Here is a 19,755-nt window from a genome sequence, read left to right as displayed (position 1 = left end):
CATGTCTTTATGGCCTTATAGTCTACATGTGGATGGTTCAGTTAATCTTAAGATCAAAGATGCAAGATACTGTAAAAACTCATAATATTATTTGCATCATCTTCAGTTTAATTTTCTATGCTATAATGAACTGTCTTGATTGTTTGAATGGCTAATTGCCTTATGTTAATGAATACAACTAGCTTACCTGTGTATGCATAGGAAATAGTTTAGCTCCAAAGCAACAATCTGCACTGCCTATTCTTCACCAGGGAAGGTCCTACTGTGACAATTGCTGTCAAGAGGCTTATCAGCTTTCTAGAGGACTATAAAGAAAAGTCCCAGGCCTGATTCTTTTTATCTCAGATCTGCTTAAACTTTAACAGGGAAGGTCTAAGCCTAAAGTCTGAGGTCTCCAGGTTTACCCTGGATTAACCAGGAATTCTCATGGAAGAATTTCAACAGACTCTACACCTGGACTGTTCATTGGACTATAAACTGGAATCAATTTCTAAGAAAGACTTTTACAAATCAGCAGCCTCACTATCTCTGCTATGAAACTGACTAAAGGCCTTTATGCATATCTGTTTGTATATTGATCTTTTAACCACAGTAACTCTTTTTCTTTTTATTATTAAACCTTTAGTCTTTTAGTTACTAAAGGACCATCTGCATGATTATTGGGTAAGATCTGAGAATTATATTGACCTGGTATTGCAGGTACCAGATCACGCAGATAAAATAGGAAGATGCAAGAAAATGGGCTATATTTCCAAGAGCTTTGGGGGAGGCTCTAGAGAGGCAGGATGATCTAGTGTTTAGGGCACTAGCTTAGGACTGGGAAGATCAACGTTCAAGTCCCTGCTTGGCCACAAATTTCCTGCAATTCACTTAGCATTTCTATGACTCAGTTCCTCACCCATAGAATGGAGATAGGGAGTTCTTCTCTACATCAGAGCTGTGTCACAAGGGTAAATACACTGAATATCGTGAGGTGCTTAAATGCTAGAGAACCTCACCATATCTACCATAGTACCTAAAATAGATATATAGGTATAGTATAAGAAAAAGGGTTATGTGTTTGAAATGATGTACATGGGAGGAAGACACAAATCATATTAACATGTAATGGAATTGGAATTAATACTCTTCTTTGCATGCTTTTGAAAATAGCTAAATGAAATGGAAAGTGATTTTATACTGAAGCACATCACAAATAATAAGAGAGATACTGTGATGACCAAGTATGATCTTGACGAGCTCACAGGAGCTCTCAGTAACTCTCTCTCTTATTGTTTGCGATTCCTTCTTTCTCAGACAGCAGTGGAGGTTAGGAACTGTTTAATGAGAGAGAAGGAATGGTGGTCAGGAAACCAGTTATTTTATTCTTTCTTAAAGATGCCATTACATCTTTAACTTTCAAATGGACAGCCACCAATGACAGAGAGAAGGGACCTGGGTTTAGCATCTCATCACAGGAATGGCACCTTTAATGGTACAGCACAACCAATGCTGCAGTGTTTTGTCAGCAGTGGGTAGAATCCCAAGTTTGGGTAGTCTTAAACCCACAGCCTTCTGTTCCAGAGAATTTTACCAGCTGAGGCCGCAATATATGCCAACAGGTGGACAAAAGCCTAATTTAAGGCTCATGAATGAAAACATTGGCCAAATATTTTTTTCAGTGCAACATTCACTATCAGCTGCAAGTGCTTATTCACCTCATAAAACCCCTCTGGCACAGATCTCATGGTGTACTGTAAAAGCAGCAGAGAATCCTGTGGCACCTTATAGACTAACAGACGTTTTGGAGCGTGAGGTTTCGTGGGTGAATACCCACTTCATCAGACGCGGGTACTGTGACTTTCTTCTTCAGAAGAATTAGGGGATAGTAGATATCTTAGCTAACCTGATACCATCTAATTACAAGGCCAAGGGGTACATATTTCAGTAGAACATTTTGAAATGTGGCAAGATCATATTCTTAGATTGAGAAGGAAGTGTTGGTCATTTATATGCATCAGTGAAGCATTTTGCCACTGCTTGAACGGAATTATTTAAATAATATATACCAACATACTAAGAACCTTAAGAAATCTCATATTTACTAAAATTTGGTGTTGACATTTCAGCACTGATAATTCAAAGTATTGTTCCAGACCACCATATGCAGCAGATAAGATATTGTACCTTAGCTCAAGTACAAAATATAAAGCCAAGTTTCATTGCATATGTTATTTGAAACACTCAGAACTGGGAAAAAGATAAATACCTTGAAAGACACAGGGCTAAATTCAGAAGTGAACCAATTGGTGGTATAATTATACGGAGGTGTGAATGTAAGCTGATATCACTTTCACACTGAAGGGGCAAAAAGACAGAGCTGTATCACAGGAATAGCAACCATCAAGAGGATGTATTGCCATGTAACGTAGACCAGCATTTGTATTTGCTGCATACAGAGCAGCGGTAAGCAAATATCTATGTTACAAGGCTACATAGCTCAAAAGAAAATCATTCAAGGGCAGAGTCTGATGTCCTTGTTCACACTGAACAGTTCCTTACTCTGCTAATGTTACCATTTATTTAAATGGGACTATTCAAGAAGTAAGAAATTATCTAATGTTAGTAAGGCTGGCAAAATAGGTTCTACGGGCACCTAATAAAAACCATCATAAAACAGGTAAGAAAGAAGTCTGTAGGTTTGGGCAAACAGTGCTGAATAAAGATTATCCTGTTAACACCTGTAAGTAGTGTGTTACCTATTACTACTTAGTAACTCATTTTTAAAATTCCTATATCAGATTTCAATCTAGAGAAAGTGAAAACTGAATGAGGACAGAACAGCGCCTGTGATTGGTGAGGGGACATGGACCCTTGAACTTCTAAGTAAATAGTCTGAGTCTATGCCAGGCCCAGTATACAGAGATTACAATATTATGTGGAGGATCTGAACTCTCACACTACTCAGGGAATTTAATGACCTACTTGTCATAAATGCTTAACATATTAAACACAGAAAATACAGTATTTTGGTGTATCTCAGAGCACAATACATTATTCTCAAAGATATTGAGTTTATAACAGATTACTGGTATTTATATGTGATGTTTACATGTTATTAAAAAAGGCATATTTGCCAATGTTTTGTGGTATTTAAACAGCATGATTCCTACTTTAGCGATAGATGTGCAGCTAAACCACTGCACGTCACTGCTTTGACAAATTTTCTCCAAAATGTTAAAACATGAGGATTCCTGGATTTCATAACAGATTTTATCACACAATTACTTTGGCTATCAAACTTTTTTTAAAACAAAAGTTTCATCATGTTGCTATTTTATCTTTCTTCTCTTTACCATCTCTCTCTTCACTAGCTTAATTCACATTTGTCTGTTTTCTGTTATCTCCTCACCAGCCTTCCTTCAATACTCTGCAACTCAACTTTTCCCCCTCATTCTATTCCTCTCCCTTTTAAGTCTTTCCCTTGTTTCCTTCTCTCCATGGGTGTCTCCCCTGTCCCAATCTCATCTGCACAATCCTCTAACCCTACATCACAGCATTTCTCATGTCCCCCTTGTCTGCTGATGATCTACTTCCAACAATGGCAGATCAGGGAAGATGGTGCATGTGCAGGAACACCAAATTGTGAGTGCTCCTCCATTCATTTTTCTCTCCTGACAGAGTAAATGGCAGATTTTACTAATCCCTGTTCCTTTGTGCTCATCCACTGTAATAGGCTACTGGGGCTTGCCTCCTGAAGTTATGTTGCTGCTGCCTTGAAGACCCCAAATGAAATACAGGCTGTAGAGTTTGAGGCACTGGAGCAGCTACTGCATATGGACCCTTCCTTGGCAAATGGAAGCACTGCAATGTTAAATTAACACCTGTAAATAGTATATAAGCTTTTTTTTTTCTGACTCCATAAATCCCTCCCTGACACTGGTTCCATGCAGGTGCCATCCCTGGAACTCAGTGCAGGTTCACCTAAAACTTGACCCAAGTTCATGAGCCTCGGTGAACCAGGTCCAACGTTTGAGTTGGTAATGATATCTCAAACCCAAATTAACTTCACTTTGCTTCAAGTGTCACCATAAAAAGTTTTCAAAAGGATGTGCAATGGATAGTATATGCAAAATTTTCCAGAGAAGAGACTTTCAAAAAATCTTGTTTCAGTTCTTCCAAAATGGACTTTTTTAAAAAAAATATTTCCAGTCCAAGGTCAATGTACTCCCAGACTCTGCGGCAACCCACCTCACAGGGTGCTGGGGTGCATAATACCTGGGAAGCCCCAGCTCTGTGGCACCAGTTTACCCAGGCTACCAAGGAGCCAGGAAGCTCTGGGATCCCTGGCTCCCAATCTCCCTCAAAAGGCAGGCTACCAAAGAGCAAGAGAAGTGGGTGAACAAGCTGGCAGCAGGCAGGCTGGCTTGCTTAGTTTCCACTTAAAGTTTCAATAGAAGCAACATGTTCATGGGAATGTTTTGATTCTGCCAAATCAGCATTTTCCAATGGGAAAGCAATTCCACTGGGAAGTGTTTGACCAAATTTATTCAAGATGATGATTCTGGCTCCTGTTCATTATGACAATGCCACCAAGACCTAAGGTGACTTTATTCATTACATGTTGGAAAACATCATTTCTGAGAACCAAAGTTCTTTCATTTCCAGTCTTTCCAGTGAGGTATATGTGAAGGTTATTTTTGCCTCTGGGATTGTGAATTAGCACTGTTAAAGAAATCTTTGGAGTTAGCATTTCCATTAGTTCAAAAATAGCTTGCTGCTCAATTCCCCCCTCCCTTTTGTCCTGTGCATAAGTAGCTGGTTTTTTCCCCCACAAACTGTGCAATGTGTTATACATCTGCTTTGAAGTAATTCACAGTAATTCTCTATTTTTATTAATTTCGCAAATCTTTTAGACTTTGGCATCAGCTCCTGCTCAGTAGGGAATCTTGTTTAATTGTGGATCATTACTCAACAATCCTAGTTCCATAACAAAACTGTAACCATATTGTCAATATTTTTTCCTTTTAGTTTAGTTTTGTTGAGAGTCTTATGGTTAAAGCATACGACTGAGCCACATGACAGATTCTAGTCGTGGTTGTGCCACAGCCTTCCTGTATAACCTAAGGAAAGTTGCTTAATTGCTTTGTGCCCCAATTTCCCCATTTGTGAAATAGGAATAATGGTACCACACTAGCTCACACGGGTGTTACAAGAATAAATTAATGTTCATAAAGAGATCTGAGATGTTTGTGTGAAAAATGCTGAAAAAGTATTACTTTGTGCACTAAGATACTATGGTGATGGGCATTTAAGAAATGTGCATAATAGATGCTAGTAATAGTATAATAACCAGAACAGAGAATAATATAATTTATAAGACAAAGGTGACAGATGAGGCTTATTGAAATATTTTGGACCATTACTGTAGAATATTGAATGGTTTAATAAGGGACAAGCTATTCCTCTCATTCAGGAGATGTGAAGAATGCTAAGGAAGAGTTAATTGCCTCAGCAGAGGTATAATAGATTTTAGCGATAGAATACAGGCCAGTGAGTAACAGAGCAATTTTTACAGTAACTTTTCCTACAAACAGAAGAGCCAAGAAGTATAATCAGAGAGAAAGAACCTTTGGAACCTTTATGGGATGGTGCCCTGGGATGGTGGGTAGGAAATTGGTAAATTCCATATTTTTGAAGCATCCCTTTGGTGATCTGGAAGACCTGAAAGTTCTTCTTGAGGACCTTCCTTATCTACAAATTAAACCCTTTAAAAATCTAAGTAAAAGAAATTTGCTGCCACTAACATTTTTGTGCATTTGATTAGTAAGTTAAATCATGACTTCATTATCTACCAACACTTCCAAAGGTGTTTGCCCTAGTCTGACTGCAATTTTACCTTTGCAGTTAGGTTACACAATTCAAAAATGAATAATCACCCATCAAGAATCATTTTCTACAAATTGCTACAGTATGATTTAAGTTTCTGTTTTGTAGTGTTTCCTAACATGTGGCTTTACTGCTGTAACATTGACAAAATAATGAAACCTTCTTGTGTTGACTCTTGAAATGGGTAACTCAAAAGGCTTGGAATTTCATTTTGCTTTAATTAATAATCTAGGAGTTTTACTATTTATCTAGTGTTTGAACTTAATATCTCTTTAATCTACAGAAAGGTTCTTAGATATTATTATAAACACAAGCCATTTTTTTAAAGAGGGGAGACACTCTCACACACTCTCTCTCTTTCAACTTCTATTGACTACAATGGGTTTTGGATCTGACCCTTATTCTAAATTTACCATTTTAAAAGGGAAAACTGTTGGTTGAATCCTCAGCAAAGACCAGGCAGTACTGAGTTGCCGCTCAAGAGATGCCAGTCCTTTTCAGTTAGACAGACAAAACTGTCTGCCTTTCTCTTGCATCCTTTTTTCCTGGCAGTAGCATTGGCTTTTCATGAGGACTCATGATAGCAAGGGCTATAGCATGGAGTAGTCAATTATTTTTTGTCAAGGTCCAAATTTCTTGGTCAAGGTATAGTCAAAGTCCAGACTCCAGAGAAAATAATAATAAGTAAATAAAAGGATTTTGGGGGTCTATTCAAAAGTGTCTGGCAGTCCAGATTTGGCCCACAATCCTCCTATTGATTGCCCCTGTAGTATAGGTGCATTAATGTGAGATCAAGATATCATTGGCTATACGGGTCCCCAGTCCCAACTGGATGGGGAAGAACAAAACAGTATTTGATACAGGATCTGGCAAATCCCCGAAAAATGGATTCATCTCATACCTCGATAAAGGTCATAGCTACATAACTGGGGATTTGTGCTTTGAGAGACTGGAACTAGTGGGACTGATTCATTAGTGTTCAAAGCTGCTTGCACCACTGTGCAAATCCACCATAGATCCTCTTAATTGGGCCCCTGCATGGCAATGATGACAGCTTAATCCAAGATCACAGCTCATCCTCTTCCATACTTATGTTTGAGGGGGGAAGGAAACAAAATAACAATTTTGGAAAAATGGTTAAGATGTGCTTACTGCTTAAATAATATTTCAAAAGAGCAGAATAATCACTGAAAGGTACTGGTCCAGTCATGAAATAAATGTAACTACTAACATTTTATTTACTTGAGTGGACACTAAAAACATTCTGTTTTCCAGGTGTCTACGGTTCTAGAATTTGGTCGCATCGTAATTTACACCACCAGCCTTCGTGTGGTGAGAACCACGTTTGAAAGATGTGAGCTAGTAAGAAAGATCTTCCAAAATCACAGAGTGAAATTTGAAGAAAAAAACATTGCTCTGAACAGTGACTATGGAAAAGAACTAGAAGAAAGATGCAGGAGGGTGTGTGAAATTCCATCGCTACCTGTTGTCTTTATTGATGGCCAATATCTTGGGGTAAGTTCTGCACAAGTTTAAATTTCACTCTGCAGACTGTGTGTGTAGATCCTAACCAATAAGAATGGGAAATTATTTTGTTTTATTATTTGTATTATAGGAGCAATCAAGGATTGGGACCCTATTGTGGTAGGCTCTGTACAGATATACAGCAAAACATGGTCCCTGTCCCAAAGAGCCCACAGTCTAGGTTACTACAAGATGCAACAGGTGGATAAAACAAACAGGAAAAAGTGGGTGGGGGGGCTGATTAAGTAACAAACAAATGAACAAGTTATGCTCAGCCTCTGAAGAAATAATTCATCTTTACAGTTCAAACCATAAGAATATAAGGAAATCAACACTGAGAATAGTCAGCATCAGATTGCTATTTAATAACCTCTGTATTTAAATAAATTTGTTCTATGAGTTTGGGGCTCAGTTCCTTCAGTTAAGATGCAGTTTTGCACTCTTCTACGTCATGTATATAATTAGTTAAATTTCCTTTATTTGCACACAAGTTGCTATCTCTTCATTTTGTGTATGGAGGATGACAGCTGCATAATCCTGAATCAGAATGAAGGGAAGTGAAAAAAGAGCAATGTACTATTATGTTGAGACCTAAAGGCCGAATGGATTTTTTTTTTTGAATCCAGACTTGGATTCTCAAGCCATGGGGCTAAAAGTTCACAAATGTTTGAAACCAGGTTTTGGTTTGGGTTCATCTCCTCTGTTCAAAACACATTTCTTATTTAGAATGATTTTTAAAGCGTTTACTTGGTAGTTATGGAGAGACCTCAAGCAGAACGTTCAGTTCTTCCACGTCACTGAAGGCTTGCAAAGGTTGATGTTTTTCAAAAAAAGGCAAATAGGAGAAGCAAAAAACAGAGAAGCTTGGGAGGTCAGAAAACTTATTCTTTATGTATATATGAATAAGGTGTTAAGGAACCAGTAACCATCGCCAGAGGTGAGATAGTGACTTGACAGACAAACTAAGTTGTTTGTGTTGCTAAACACTTTTTAAAAAAGCTAAAGATGTATTTGATGAAAATAAATGGAATAGAGAAACAGGAGATCCTTGACATTGGAGCTGAGCTAATACTGGAAAAAATTTTTAAAAAAATCCACAAATATGTATTTGAATTTGCTCAGACTGTGTTTCTGGTCTGTTGGTGTTGGCTTTCTCAGAATAGTCTAGCAGATGAGATTACTGCTAGGCATGTTAACCAAAACAGCCATATGTTGAAACAAAATATGTATTCAACTTTTTCTGTAAAAGGACATTTTGCCAAGTTTTCTTGAGCCACCCTAAAAATCAGTAGAGACTTTCAGTTAATCACCAGGAGAATGTATTTGGAGATTGAAAAAAAAGAATTTGATGAGCCAAGGTATCTTATTTTCCACAAACTGAGATTGTGTTGTATTGGCAGACTGCTTTATTTCAGTGGCTCCCGCTTAAATCCAGTGGTCAAAATAGTGCTCTGTTCATTTTCCTTCAAATTGCTAGTTTAAGGAAGAGATACTCCTGGGACAAGTGAGCCTATTTGTGGCAAGTTTGAATGGTCCCCACATTTCAGTGTGAACGGCAGTGGTAATAGTACAGTTGACATAGGTGGGTAGTAAATAAAATGAGGTCTTTATTGTACTTCTCCTGCAGCCACCCTCTTACTGTTTGTTTTCAGCTGCAGGGTGACTTCTGTCTAGGCTGTAGGTTGAATTCATTACATCAACCCAGCAGAGAGGCCAAAAGATTGCTTTCTTGCTATAGCAGACAAATAAGGTGATCATGAGGTCTAGGAAAAGGACTTCTGTGAGAGAGTGGTTCAGATATGAGAGAAACAGATACAAGTCTTGTCACATTTTTTCAACTATTTTCTAAATGGTCGAGGTGTCATGGAATAATATCATTAAATCTGAGATATCTCCTCTAACATTTACCCCAGGTCAGCCTGCCTGTCTGTGAAACTGAAGTATGCCCTCTGATTTTTCACTCTGCTTCAATAGCTCAGCATTTTCAGCAAGAAGGTGATAGAAAAAAGGAATTGTAGCATTTGTTTGTCCTTTTCCAAGGGCATTCAGAACTGTCAGAGACCTGTCGTATGTAAAGTCCTAGGGATATTTTTGTGGAAGGAGTGTGGAGAAAAAGTTGTATGTAAAATATGCAAAGTGGCTGGTTGAATGATATTTTGCAAATTAAAGTAGAACTTATTTAATAATTTATCTTTATATGAAATATTTGATTAATTTTATCTTCCATTATTCATTTATCTTAGAGATCTGATTGAAGAAATTGAGTTATATATCTATTTAATCAATTTCACTTTTTAAAAAATAATACTATATTTCTCCCCTTCCTCTGGCCAGTTCTAATTGGGAGGCAGGTTTAAGAATTAGATTTTTATTTGTTTCATGCTCTGTGAAGATTTACTGATGATGATGACAACATTTAAATTTATGTAGTTAAGAAAATACCAATTGTAAAATGTAGTTTTATATAAACTAAGTAGCAATGCTTGCACTGTTACTGTCATTGCAGCAAATTTATGTGATTACTCTACTCTAAAATGCATTTGTAGTTTGCAACAGAAAAACTATTCTGTGGCTTTCCTTTGGTGGTATGAATGGTGAATGCCCTTATAGCCATTGTCCCACTAACGTGAGTGTGGTATAACTATTATACATCTGTTACCAGAGCAAGCCTCTAGTGTTTTGTCCCCATCTGCTTTCCCCATTTTGCAGAGATCAGCACTCCTAAAGGGTAGGCTTTAATAATATCTTTTTAGAGACGAATAAGCCAGCAATTTAGCTTTTTGAAGACTAAATTTAGGTTTTCCTTTCCTAGATTATGTAACAATATGACATTCACAGTTTTCTCCTTTTGTTGCAAGGTTCTCAGCCATTTGAACATGTCTGACTAGTGCGTGTTACAATGGGTGAGATAATTGTCCAACAGTAGGATCCTGTGAATGTGTAAAGATGAATACTTGACTCTGTCCGCAGCTCCCATATATTGTGTCCCTACCCACCCCCAGCCCCTTATGAGAAAACTGCATCTTGGAGTGGGATTAATTCCTCTGTGCTGGGAAAACCCCCCTCAAAGATGGTGAAGGAGATAGGGGTTGGGTTATTAACTTTATGAGGGATGATTTTTAGGAGGAAGGAAAGGGACTTATTCTGTAGGCTAAGCAGAGTCAAGAGATGTCCTTGAGTTTGCCATTTTAGTTTGGGCTTCTGATTTCTTATAAACACACTCTTTTCAGACAGTAGTTACTGTTGCCAGCCAACCCCCTGCCTCATTTAAGGTTGTAATAAGGTTGTTATTTGTCTTTATACAAAGTGATATAAGCCAGTATCTACTCCCTGAAACAAGCAACGTGCGTCTTAATATGGACAAATGCAAGGTCATGCATCCAAGAACCAAGACTGTGTCATATTTCCAGGATGAGGGATTTTATCATGCAAAAAAGTGACTCAGAAAAGGACCTATAGGTCATAGTGAATAATGAACTGAACATGAGCTGGTATGGCTATGAGGGTGTATATAGAGGATATAAGGTCATAATGAGAAGGTGGTATTATGTTTATATTTGGTGAGATCATTTCTGGAATACTATGTCATGGCTGGTGTCCACACTTTGAAAAATTGGAAAGGGTTCAAAAAAAGAGCAACAAGAATTATTCAAGGTCTACCATGCCTGCCTTACAGTGAGAGATTTAAGAAGCTAAACCCAATTATATTATCAAAGACAAGGTTAATAGGTGACTTGATCATAGCCTATGAGTGTCTCCATTAAGAATATTTCTGATAGTAGAGAGCTATTTAATTTAGCAGACAAAGGTATAACAAGATTCAATGGCAGGAAGTTGAAGATAGATAATTCAAACTGAAAATAAGGTACAGCAATGGTAATTAATCATTGGAACAATTTATCCAGGAATGTGGTGGATTATTCATATTAATATCAGCCATCTTTTATAAAAGACATGCTTTAGTTCAATGAGAAATTAGAGTCTTTGTTATGCCAGAGGTCAGATTGAATGATCATAAAGGTACCCTTGGGCCTTATAATCTATAGAGCCATAAAACAATGAGTGTTGCCTTCATAAACTGAAAAGTCCAGCAGTAACTGCTGAATCTTGGTCTCCTGGAATTGTTTAATAGCAATCTGAGAAGCAGATATTCTGTACAAGGAAGCTTTCTGGGCTGCCTCTTACACATACTTTACTCTTTCACGAGATTACCAGTGATTCATAAACTACAGTTTGTGAACTGTGGGTAATACTAAGCATCACTTGCTGTGCGACACACATCCCATTCAGCCTTCTAAAAGAAGTAAACATGCACTCACCTGTGGAATGAAGATACTGGGCCCAAAATCAAAGAAGTTACCCTGGATTAATGACAGCATAAGTGAGACCAGAATTTGGCACAATGACCTTAATAAAATAAACATCTTCCGTGATTGTCATGACTTGCTGCACTCAAGCTCCCCATATATTTCTCTTCTCAATGACAGATTTGACATCAGTACAAATGTTCTCTCTTATTTGCTGGATGGGGAGAAACCTGCCAAATGCCAAGCAAATCGTAAGAATGTATATGAAAAAAGAGTGTCATTTTAAGGTGTTCTAGAATCTGAAGCCAACAGTCAAGCCGGCAAGCCAGAGAGATGGAACAAAACAAGAACGAATATGCTTTTGGGTAGAGGAGTCAGTCCTTACTCTACTAACGTAAAAGCAGATTTATAGACTGAAGAGCAAGATTGCTTAGAATGCAGGAGCTGTTTTACCAAGGCAACTAACTACCACACCAAGAGATGTCATGTTAAAGGTGTTTCTTCTACTATTATGGAAGTATTCATAACTGGAGCTAGGAGAAATCTCTCAACCACACTTTTTTCTGAGAAAAATGAAGACTCAAGTCAACCAAAACATTTTGTAAATTCATGGCAAATTAACTGAATTGTTTTGACTGGTAACTCCCCCCACCCCCCAAAAAAAAATTCTGAAAACACAGAAACATTGATACTTTCAAAATAAAATATTGTATTTTTTCAACTGTAAATACTTTTATTTTGAATTTTTCTTTATTTAAAAAAACACCTTAGAATTAGAAATCAAACTGTTTTGTTTTGGGTTGAACAAAACATTCATTTTTTAATTTTATTACTTTTTGAAACTGCCACTGAACTGAAAAATCAGTTATTTGCACAGCTCTATTCAGAACTATACACTTTCCTCCCAAAAAGAGCGATGGATTTAATCTAAACTCAAATGCACTTTCACTGCGGTGTGGTGGAGGATAGAGAGTGATGATTCTGTTTTAGTGACATTTGTTCTCACTTCATCTTTTCAAACTTTTAATAAATCCCAATCATACAGCAGCAGATTTGTTTCACTAAGATCTTATTAAAATATTATTTTTCCTTATTGCTGGTTGGTAGAAATAGTTTAGTGTGAATGATAACTCTCTTTAAATTAGAGACAGTCTGGAAAACCAAATGAAAAATAAATGAATTTACATATTAAAGAGAGAAGGAATAAAAGGGAAAGGAAGTTCAGAGACAGATTTAGGCCCAGATTCTGCATCAGGGTCCCTGATCATGACATGATCTTCATGTATCTACATTAAACATACCTCATTCACACCACACTTTAACTTAGTGTATATAGAAAGACATGCATGTCACTAAATTCCCATACAGACACCGTGAGATAGTTCTTGCTCAGAGATAGACATCACCTTTGCAGTTCTGCTCATGCAAGTAAGGCATATGGTGCATTGGCAGGACGGTGTAGGAAAGCTTCCACCTCCTGTCCCTGAACTATGCCTCTTGCTAATTCTCTTAGGACCAAATCCTGTGGTCCTTAACTTGGGCAAAACTCTCATTGAACCATTGCTAAACAGGGACTGCAAAGTGTGACTTACTCCTTAATTTCCTGTGCATTAAAAGTCAGTCTGACTGAAGAAAAACTAAAAGAAAATAATTATTTAAGACAATGCACCTTAGGACCCCTGTTCATGTATGCCTTTTGTTTGCCATTTCTGTGCAAAATGGTTAATAAAAGCATTAAGTGCTGTGGCTTACATTTAAATCCACACTAATATTAGGTTAATGTTAGATTAGTAATGGATGATAAAATGTATTCATCCAACAAGAGAGGCTTTCCTCTGACTAGAAATTCCTCAGAAATGGTTTTTACAACTGTTACTACATAGTTACAATAGCTATTTCTGTTCTAAATAAAAATAAACTGTAATCATCTCAGGGCTTGTCTAGATTTAGGGAAATTTGCACTGATGTATCTACATCAGTGGAATTGTAAATCCCTAAATGTTGCTACATTGCATGGTAAATCACAGCAGTGCAACCTATGTCTTATAACAGTGCAGTGCATCTGTATCAAGGGTTTGCACTGGTGTAGCTCATGAGCTTAGCTCCTCCCACCTCACATAGATAGGCCTCAGCAAACACTATTGTATGTGTTGGCAAATGATGGCTTTGTAGCAACAGTCAGATTGTGTGACTGGGATGTTCATGTTCCAGATTCTGCTAATCTTATCCACACTAAGTAGCATCCTCCCGCTAGTCATCCCACTGAACTGAAGGTGTGGTGTGTTCAAGCTAGAGGCTGGTAGAGCTTCGGAAGCCCCTGTGCAGGTATCACAGAGGGCCATGGAACAGTCTTTGAAGCAGCTGTTCCATCAGCCCATAATCTGTAGTAGATTTCAATAGGACAATTTATGGAGGAAGGCACTACTCAGCATGAACAAAGATGGCAGATTTGAGTGCACAGTCAGCTTTGCTTCTGTAACTAACCACAGCCAGATATATATTCCCTCTCCTTTTCAATTCCTGTAAATGTGAAATAATGGAATATCAATCAGTTGTTAAATAAGTGTTGGCTAAAATATTCATATATTGTCATTTGAAGAGATAAAATACTGTAATTATAAACTGTGTCTCTGAGTAACAGCCAATAGCTATAGCAGAGAAATATATCCAAGCATCTGCTGTGACTGCCTCAGAAAGAACAAAAATGCCATTCCTTGGCAAAAGTTAAAGCAAAACAACTTTGTGCTGGGGAGCTAAGTTGGGTGGGCAGGCGTGAGGAGTCTTCCACAATGCTAGATACAAGCAGATCCTCCGCTGGTGTAAGAATTGTCGTAGCTCCATTGACTTTAATGGAACTATGACAATTTATACCATCAGAGGATCTGTAGAACACCTGTGCCTTCACTTTGCTGCCCCGTCAACTAATAAGTTGTAGAAGTAATTGGGGACCTGTATACTCCCATGCACAAGGGTTTCAGTTCTGTGTTTCCACCTAGTGGCATAACCACCAACCACTCACTAACTCCTTCTCTGGGCTGATCTTTCACCACACTCCCATCCCAGCTGCCATAGAAACAGTATTGTGGAGTAGAGTCCCATGGTGTGTGCACTGAGTCCCTCTGTTTGGCCTCTATATTACCTGCCTCCCTGCTCAGTAGAACAACATAAATTTGTTTGCATTCAGGGCCTTCCAAGCCCCCAAAGGGGAATGGCAGGTAGGGGAGAAGCAGCTTTTGGCCATGGAGAACAGGATACCAGTATGTGACACTCTAACATATTGTCAGTTGAACTAAGCGTGTGTTAAAATATGCACAAACAGAAGCTTCTTATCCAGAGTACTGTATTTGGTGCAGTGACAGTAACTACTGAGCTACAGGAGAGACAGAGTTGCCTATTACCTAGAGAATTGTACTGGGACTCAGAAGTGCTGGATTCTACTCCTGGCTCTGCCACCAGTTGCCTTCTGGGTGACCCCGGGAAAGTCGCCTGACTTCTTTGTGCTTCAGTTTCCCCATCTGTGAAATGGGTACAGTGAGATTTAGCTACTTTGTAAAGTACCTTGAGCACTACAGATTAAGAGCTAGGTATTATTAGTCAAGACACTAATAGCTACATGAGTTAAATGCAAAATATTCAAATTGGACCCTCAATTATTTCCGAAAAGAAAGAAGAGAAAAAAAGTTTTACATCTTCTTTGACACTTTCATTTTGTTTGTAGTAATCTCTGAACATTTACTTTCAGAAAGACAAATGAAAAACTATTTCATTACTGCCCTGGTTCAGATCACAGAAATCCCCAAAGGCCTAATGTACAAGGCCTACATTATTATTATTATTCGCTATAGAGTTTTGACTTCAATGTTGTTACAGAATTTTCATTGCCCTTACTCACTCTTATTAGGAGTGTTATGTCTGAATTCAATACTCACCTGCTGGAACAGCTGAAATATAGTTTCCCCTATATCACTTAGCTACATTCTCTGATGCATTGTATATTTATATAATTGTATTTTTGACATCTAAGACATTTTCTATTCTGCCAGGAAGTGCATAATGTAAAATAAGGGGAAAACAGTCTCTGTAATTAAGTTGTGGTGAATTCACAAGAAAAATGCAATATAGAGTTCAATAACCGACCTTGGACAGCTTTTCAGGAACCTGGGTTAAGTTATTTTCACCTTTCAGCCATTCTAAGGTTCATCTCATAACAAAAATACTTCACATGAACAAAGTTCAATCATTTATTCAACCTAGTTAAGTTTCCAAGAGTAAACCCTCAGGTAATTCCAGTTCCCCCAATGCTAAATCTGCTGTGTTTTTTCTTTTTGCTAATAGGGAGCTGAGAAAATTCTGTCAATGAATGAATCAGGGGAGCTGCAGGATCTCTTAACCAAAATTGAGGTAATTGTATTTTTACAAACTCTATGGAGAAACTACAAATGGAAGTTGTGCTGTTAAAATCAAATGATTTGCTAGGTATTTCCTTTCTTTCTGTTTTAAACTGATGATAAATCTCATTTTTTAAAAATGAACAACTACTTAGTGTTACAAACCAGCAAAAATTCCAGCCCCATCAGAAGGTTGGGCTTGCCACTATGCCAAACTCAACAGTCCACATCCACTGTTCCTGAATTTGACAGGGAGAAAACCCAAGACATTTATCTTCTGTAAGAACTATTTATGCAATCTCCACAATTTGAGCTGGAACAAAACCAGCATAAGGAGTCTGATATTTAATCAGACAGCAAATTGTTTCATCCTTCTAGAAGAGAAACACAATGGTGAATACAACAAAAAACAATATCCAGCATAGTCCAACTGAAAGAGCCCAAACCATCTCCACTCAACAGATGGGTGTTCCTGAGGGAATTTAGCAGTAGTAGTAGTGAGGGTAGCAGAATACCCCTCACTCCTCCATCCACTGGCCACCTTTGGGCTCAAAAGAACTGGCCAGTGAGACAGCTTTACATGTAGTTAAGCTGTGTTTGTTGACAGGGCCTCTAGCATCCTTCTCCAGAAGGATGGGTGGTTAAAGCCCTGGTCTGGGGCTAACAAGATGGGGGTTCAATTCCCAGCTCTGTCACAGGGTTCATGTGTGATTTCTTGCAAGTAAAGCTTGGTGTCTCCTTTCCCCATCAGTAAAACAGATACACTTCTTTTCTCCCGCTCTTTGCCTATCCTATCTGCTTAGAATGTAACCTCAGTTTCTTACTATGTGTATGTACATCACCTAGCACAATGGGTGTCCTGATCTTTGCAGGGGCCATTAAGTGCCACTAAAGTATAAATAGCAGGCTAGAGCAGACTATGATCAGAATACATCCACTGATTTACAGAGATGGCTTTGTCTGAAATTAGCTATAAGGTTCAGTTGTGACTCATTTTCACTGAAGATCCAGAACACAGGAATTCACTATGTGCAGTCCAGTCTTTCATCAAGTCCAGTTCAGGTCTTTCAAGGCAAAGCTAGACCTCCCCTCCCAAAATTCAACTTTTTCAAAGGGTTACATCTAGGGCTGTCAAGCAATTAAAACAATTAATCGTGCTGTTAAACAGTTATAGAATGCCATTTATATAAATATTTTGGGGTGTTAATCATTAAATTAACTGGAGACTTTTTCATCAAAAGAGACTTAAGTCTGCTTCTTAAATCTCTTTAATGCATCATAAAGAAAAAGAAAATAAAGACAGAATTATTAAAACAATTCAGGAACAGCTGAGAGATTTGAGTCTTATTCTCTCCTTGCTCGCACCAGTTTCCCCAGTGTAACTATTGATTTCAAAGACATTTATTCCTGATTTATACAAATGTGAGAAGAATCAGACTCATGGCTGGTATATATCTTTGACTGTTAAAGCCTAAGATAATCTCCTCAATACTTAGATTTGAATATACCTGTTTTCCAAAGAGCTCTGCCTTGGTTAGATGGTATGAATCATTTCAAGATATAAGCAACTATCAAATGCTGAATCACACAATTCACACATAAACATGAGAAAGTATACAAGTCATACTATAATAATATGCACCATACATAATATAAACATAAAAAACCTATTTCTTACCCCAGAATTTAGAACAGGCCAGTTTAGTTACCTAATAGATCATAACTAGACAATAAAATATTTAGAACCTGGCTAATTCTTTTGGCAAATGAAAACACAAGCCATTAAGCACTATGTTAGATATACCAACTTGTAATGAACTTGGCTGATCACTGAATGCTGCTCTTAACACCTGAAAGAACAGATAAAGCAAGATTCTATGGCAGCGCAATGACAAAAACCAAAGCCAGATTTCAGTGTTCAGATTTTGCTGTTTTCTAGAATAGGTACTGCAAAGTGAATTCTGATTTGGAATCCTCGTTATGCTAGAGCTTACAGTTATTAATGGAGTAACATTTTTCCTCTCTTGCTTACTTTTTCCTTGTGCAGAGAGTGCAGCATCCCCAAGAATGCCCTTCCTGTGGTGGTTTTGGCTTCCTTCCATGCTCAGCATGTCATGGGAGCAAGATGTCAGTGTTTCGGAACTGTTTTACAGACTCTTTCAAAGCCCTCAAGTGTACCTCTTGCAACGAGAACGGGTTACAGCGCTGCAAGAGCTGTGCAAATTAAGAATGGCATCTTCCCATGTAGAACCTCCTTTTTTGATGTTCCCACAGCACTTTGTTATATACTTTTTAAAAAGCGACCATGTTTCTGATGCAGTCAATAAAATTTATTTGTAATAAACTTTTTCTGATTCAGTTGCTGAAGCCGTTAGCTCAGGCCACTGCCTGTCATGTGCACTGAGTCTTAAATAAAGGAGAGTATAGGCTACTTAAGGGAACATAGTGCTCACAAAAGTTACTAGACTGACGGTGGTTAGATCTGAAATCTTTATTCACGTAGGAGATTTAGCAGCAGGAGCACACGTTTCCTCACATTGTCCTGCCCAAGGACCTCAGTCCTGACCTGCAGAAAACATCAGAAGGAAGTTTAAACTTCATATCTGTTAGTTTCTGCACAGACTGCCAATAATGATAGTGATTTTGTGATGTGGACTAACTCCAGACCACAATTCTTTCTGCATAGCATTTCACTGAACAGTCAATGTTTGATCACAATTCACTTGGACTAAAATTTAACATATATGTAAAATATCCCATAACAATCCCTTGAATCATTAACTCCCCTTAGCCTGCTACTCTAAATGCCAAATTAGTTTCATTAAAAAAGGTGGTGGTGTTTCATTAAAATATTTGGTGGTGTTGCTTCTGTTTGTAATCATCTCTAAATCATCACAAAGAAGTATTGATCTTCTGCATACTGTAGTGATAACTTGAGGTCACACAAAAGCCTTACAAACTACAGGGTATATAAGGAATTAGAATGAGAGTTCTGCTTTTGTGGCTTAGTAAGAAAGAATCTCTTCCTTCTGATGGATCATCTGCATGGCAGGACAGATGTATTTGCTCCAAGGAGTAGTCAAAATGCATTGTGGCCTGGAGTTATTAGAGAATGAACTGCAAATGTGCAAACTTTTTTGCATATTATTTCCCTTAAACAGTCTATGTCCTATCTGTATGTTATGCTCCCACAAAAAGGCATCCTCCCTTAGTGGCTAATGCACAAGAACTGGTTGGATTAATGGGAAATGGAATGTATTAAGGAATATGCTGATACTCATTGTTCTGTGATTTCTGATAAATGAAATCCTGCTTCTTTACAGCCTTTGTCACAATTGTTAATTAGCACTGGATATAGATTATGAGCACACTCTGGACAGTAACTACCAGGATGTGTATAGGATAACTGAACTCCTTCCAAAAGGGAATTACTACTAAAAGAAAAGCAAAAAATATTTCCAGTTGGTTTATAGCACTGAAATCCTAAAAGATCTTACTCTGCACTTTATATTGATGATCCATCCTTCCACAGAAATAGCATATGTGAATTAGAGCTGGATAAGGTATTATCTCATCACAGAAAGCTGTTTTATTCAACCTAAAATGTTCTTCTGATAGGAAGAAGGGACTTAAACCTACATTTTTTAACACTGCAGGTTAGTACTCAA

General features: G+C 37.8%; 1 protein-coding gene across 1 annotated transcript in view; it reads left to right on the top strand.

Annotated features, from left to right (window-relative positions):
* Positions 1-18,380, top strand: part of GRXCR1 (glutaredoxin and cysteine rich domain containing 1) — a 49,238-nt gene extending 30,858 nt beyond the window's left edge. Inside the window, exons 2-4 of the mRNA XM_032789897.2 lie at positions 7,144-7,383; positions 16,035-16,100; positions 18,135-18,380. Of these exons, the coding sequence (XP_032645788.1) occupies positions 7,144-7,383; positions 16,035-16,100; positions 18,135-18,314 (486 nt within the window). The 3' untranslated portion in view covers positions 18,315-18,380. The remainder of the gene's footprint in view (positions 1-7,143; positions 7,384-16,034; positions 16,101-18,134) is intronic.
* Positions 18,381-19,755: the final 1,375 nt, after the last annotated feature.

Source organism: Chelonoidis abingdonii, chromosome 5, assembly GCF_003597395.2.
Source record: "Chelonoidis abingdonii isolate Lonesome George chromosome 5, CheloAbing_2.0, whole genome shotgun sequence".
Classification (NCBI taxonomy): Eukaryota; Metazoa; Chordata; order Testudines; family Testudinidae; genus Chelonoidis; species Chelonoidis abingdonii.
Note: the sequence above shows the minus strand (reverse complement) of the source record. Positions and strands in the feature narration are given on the sequence as shown.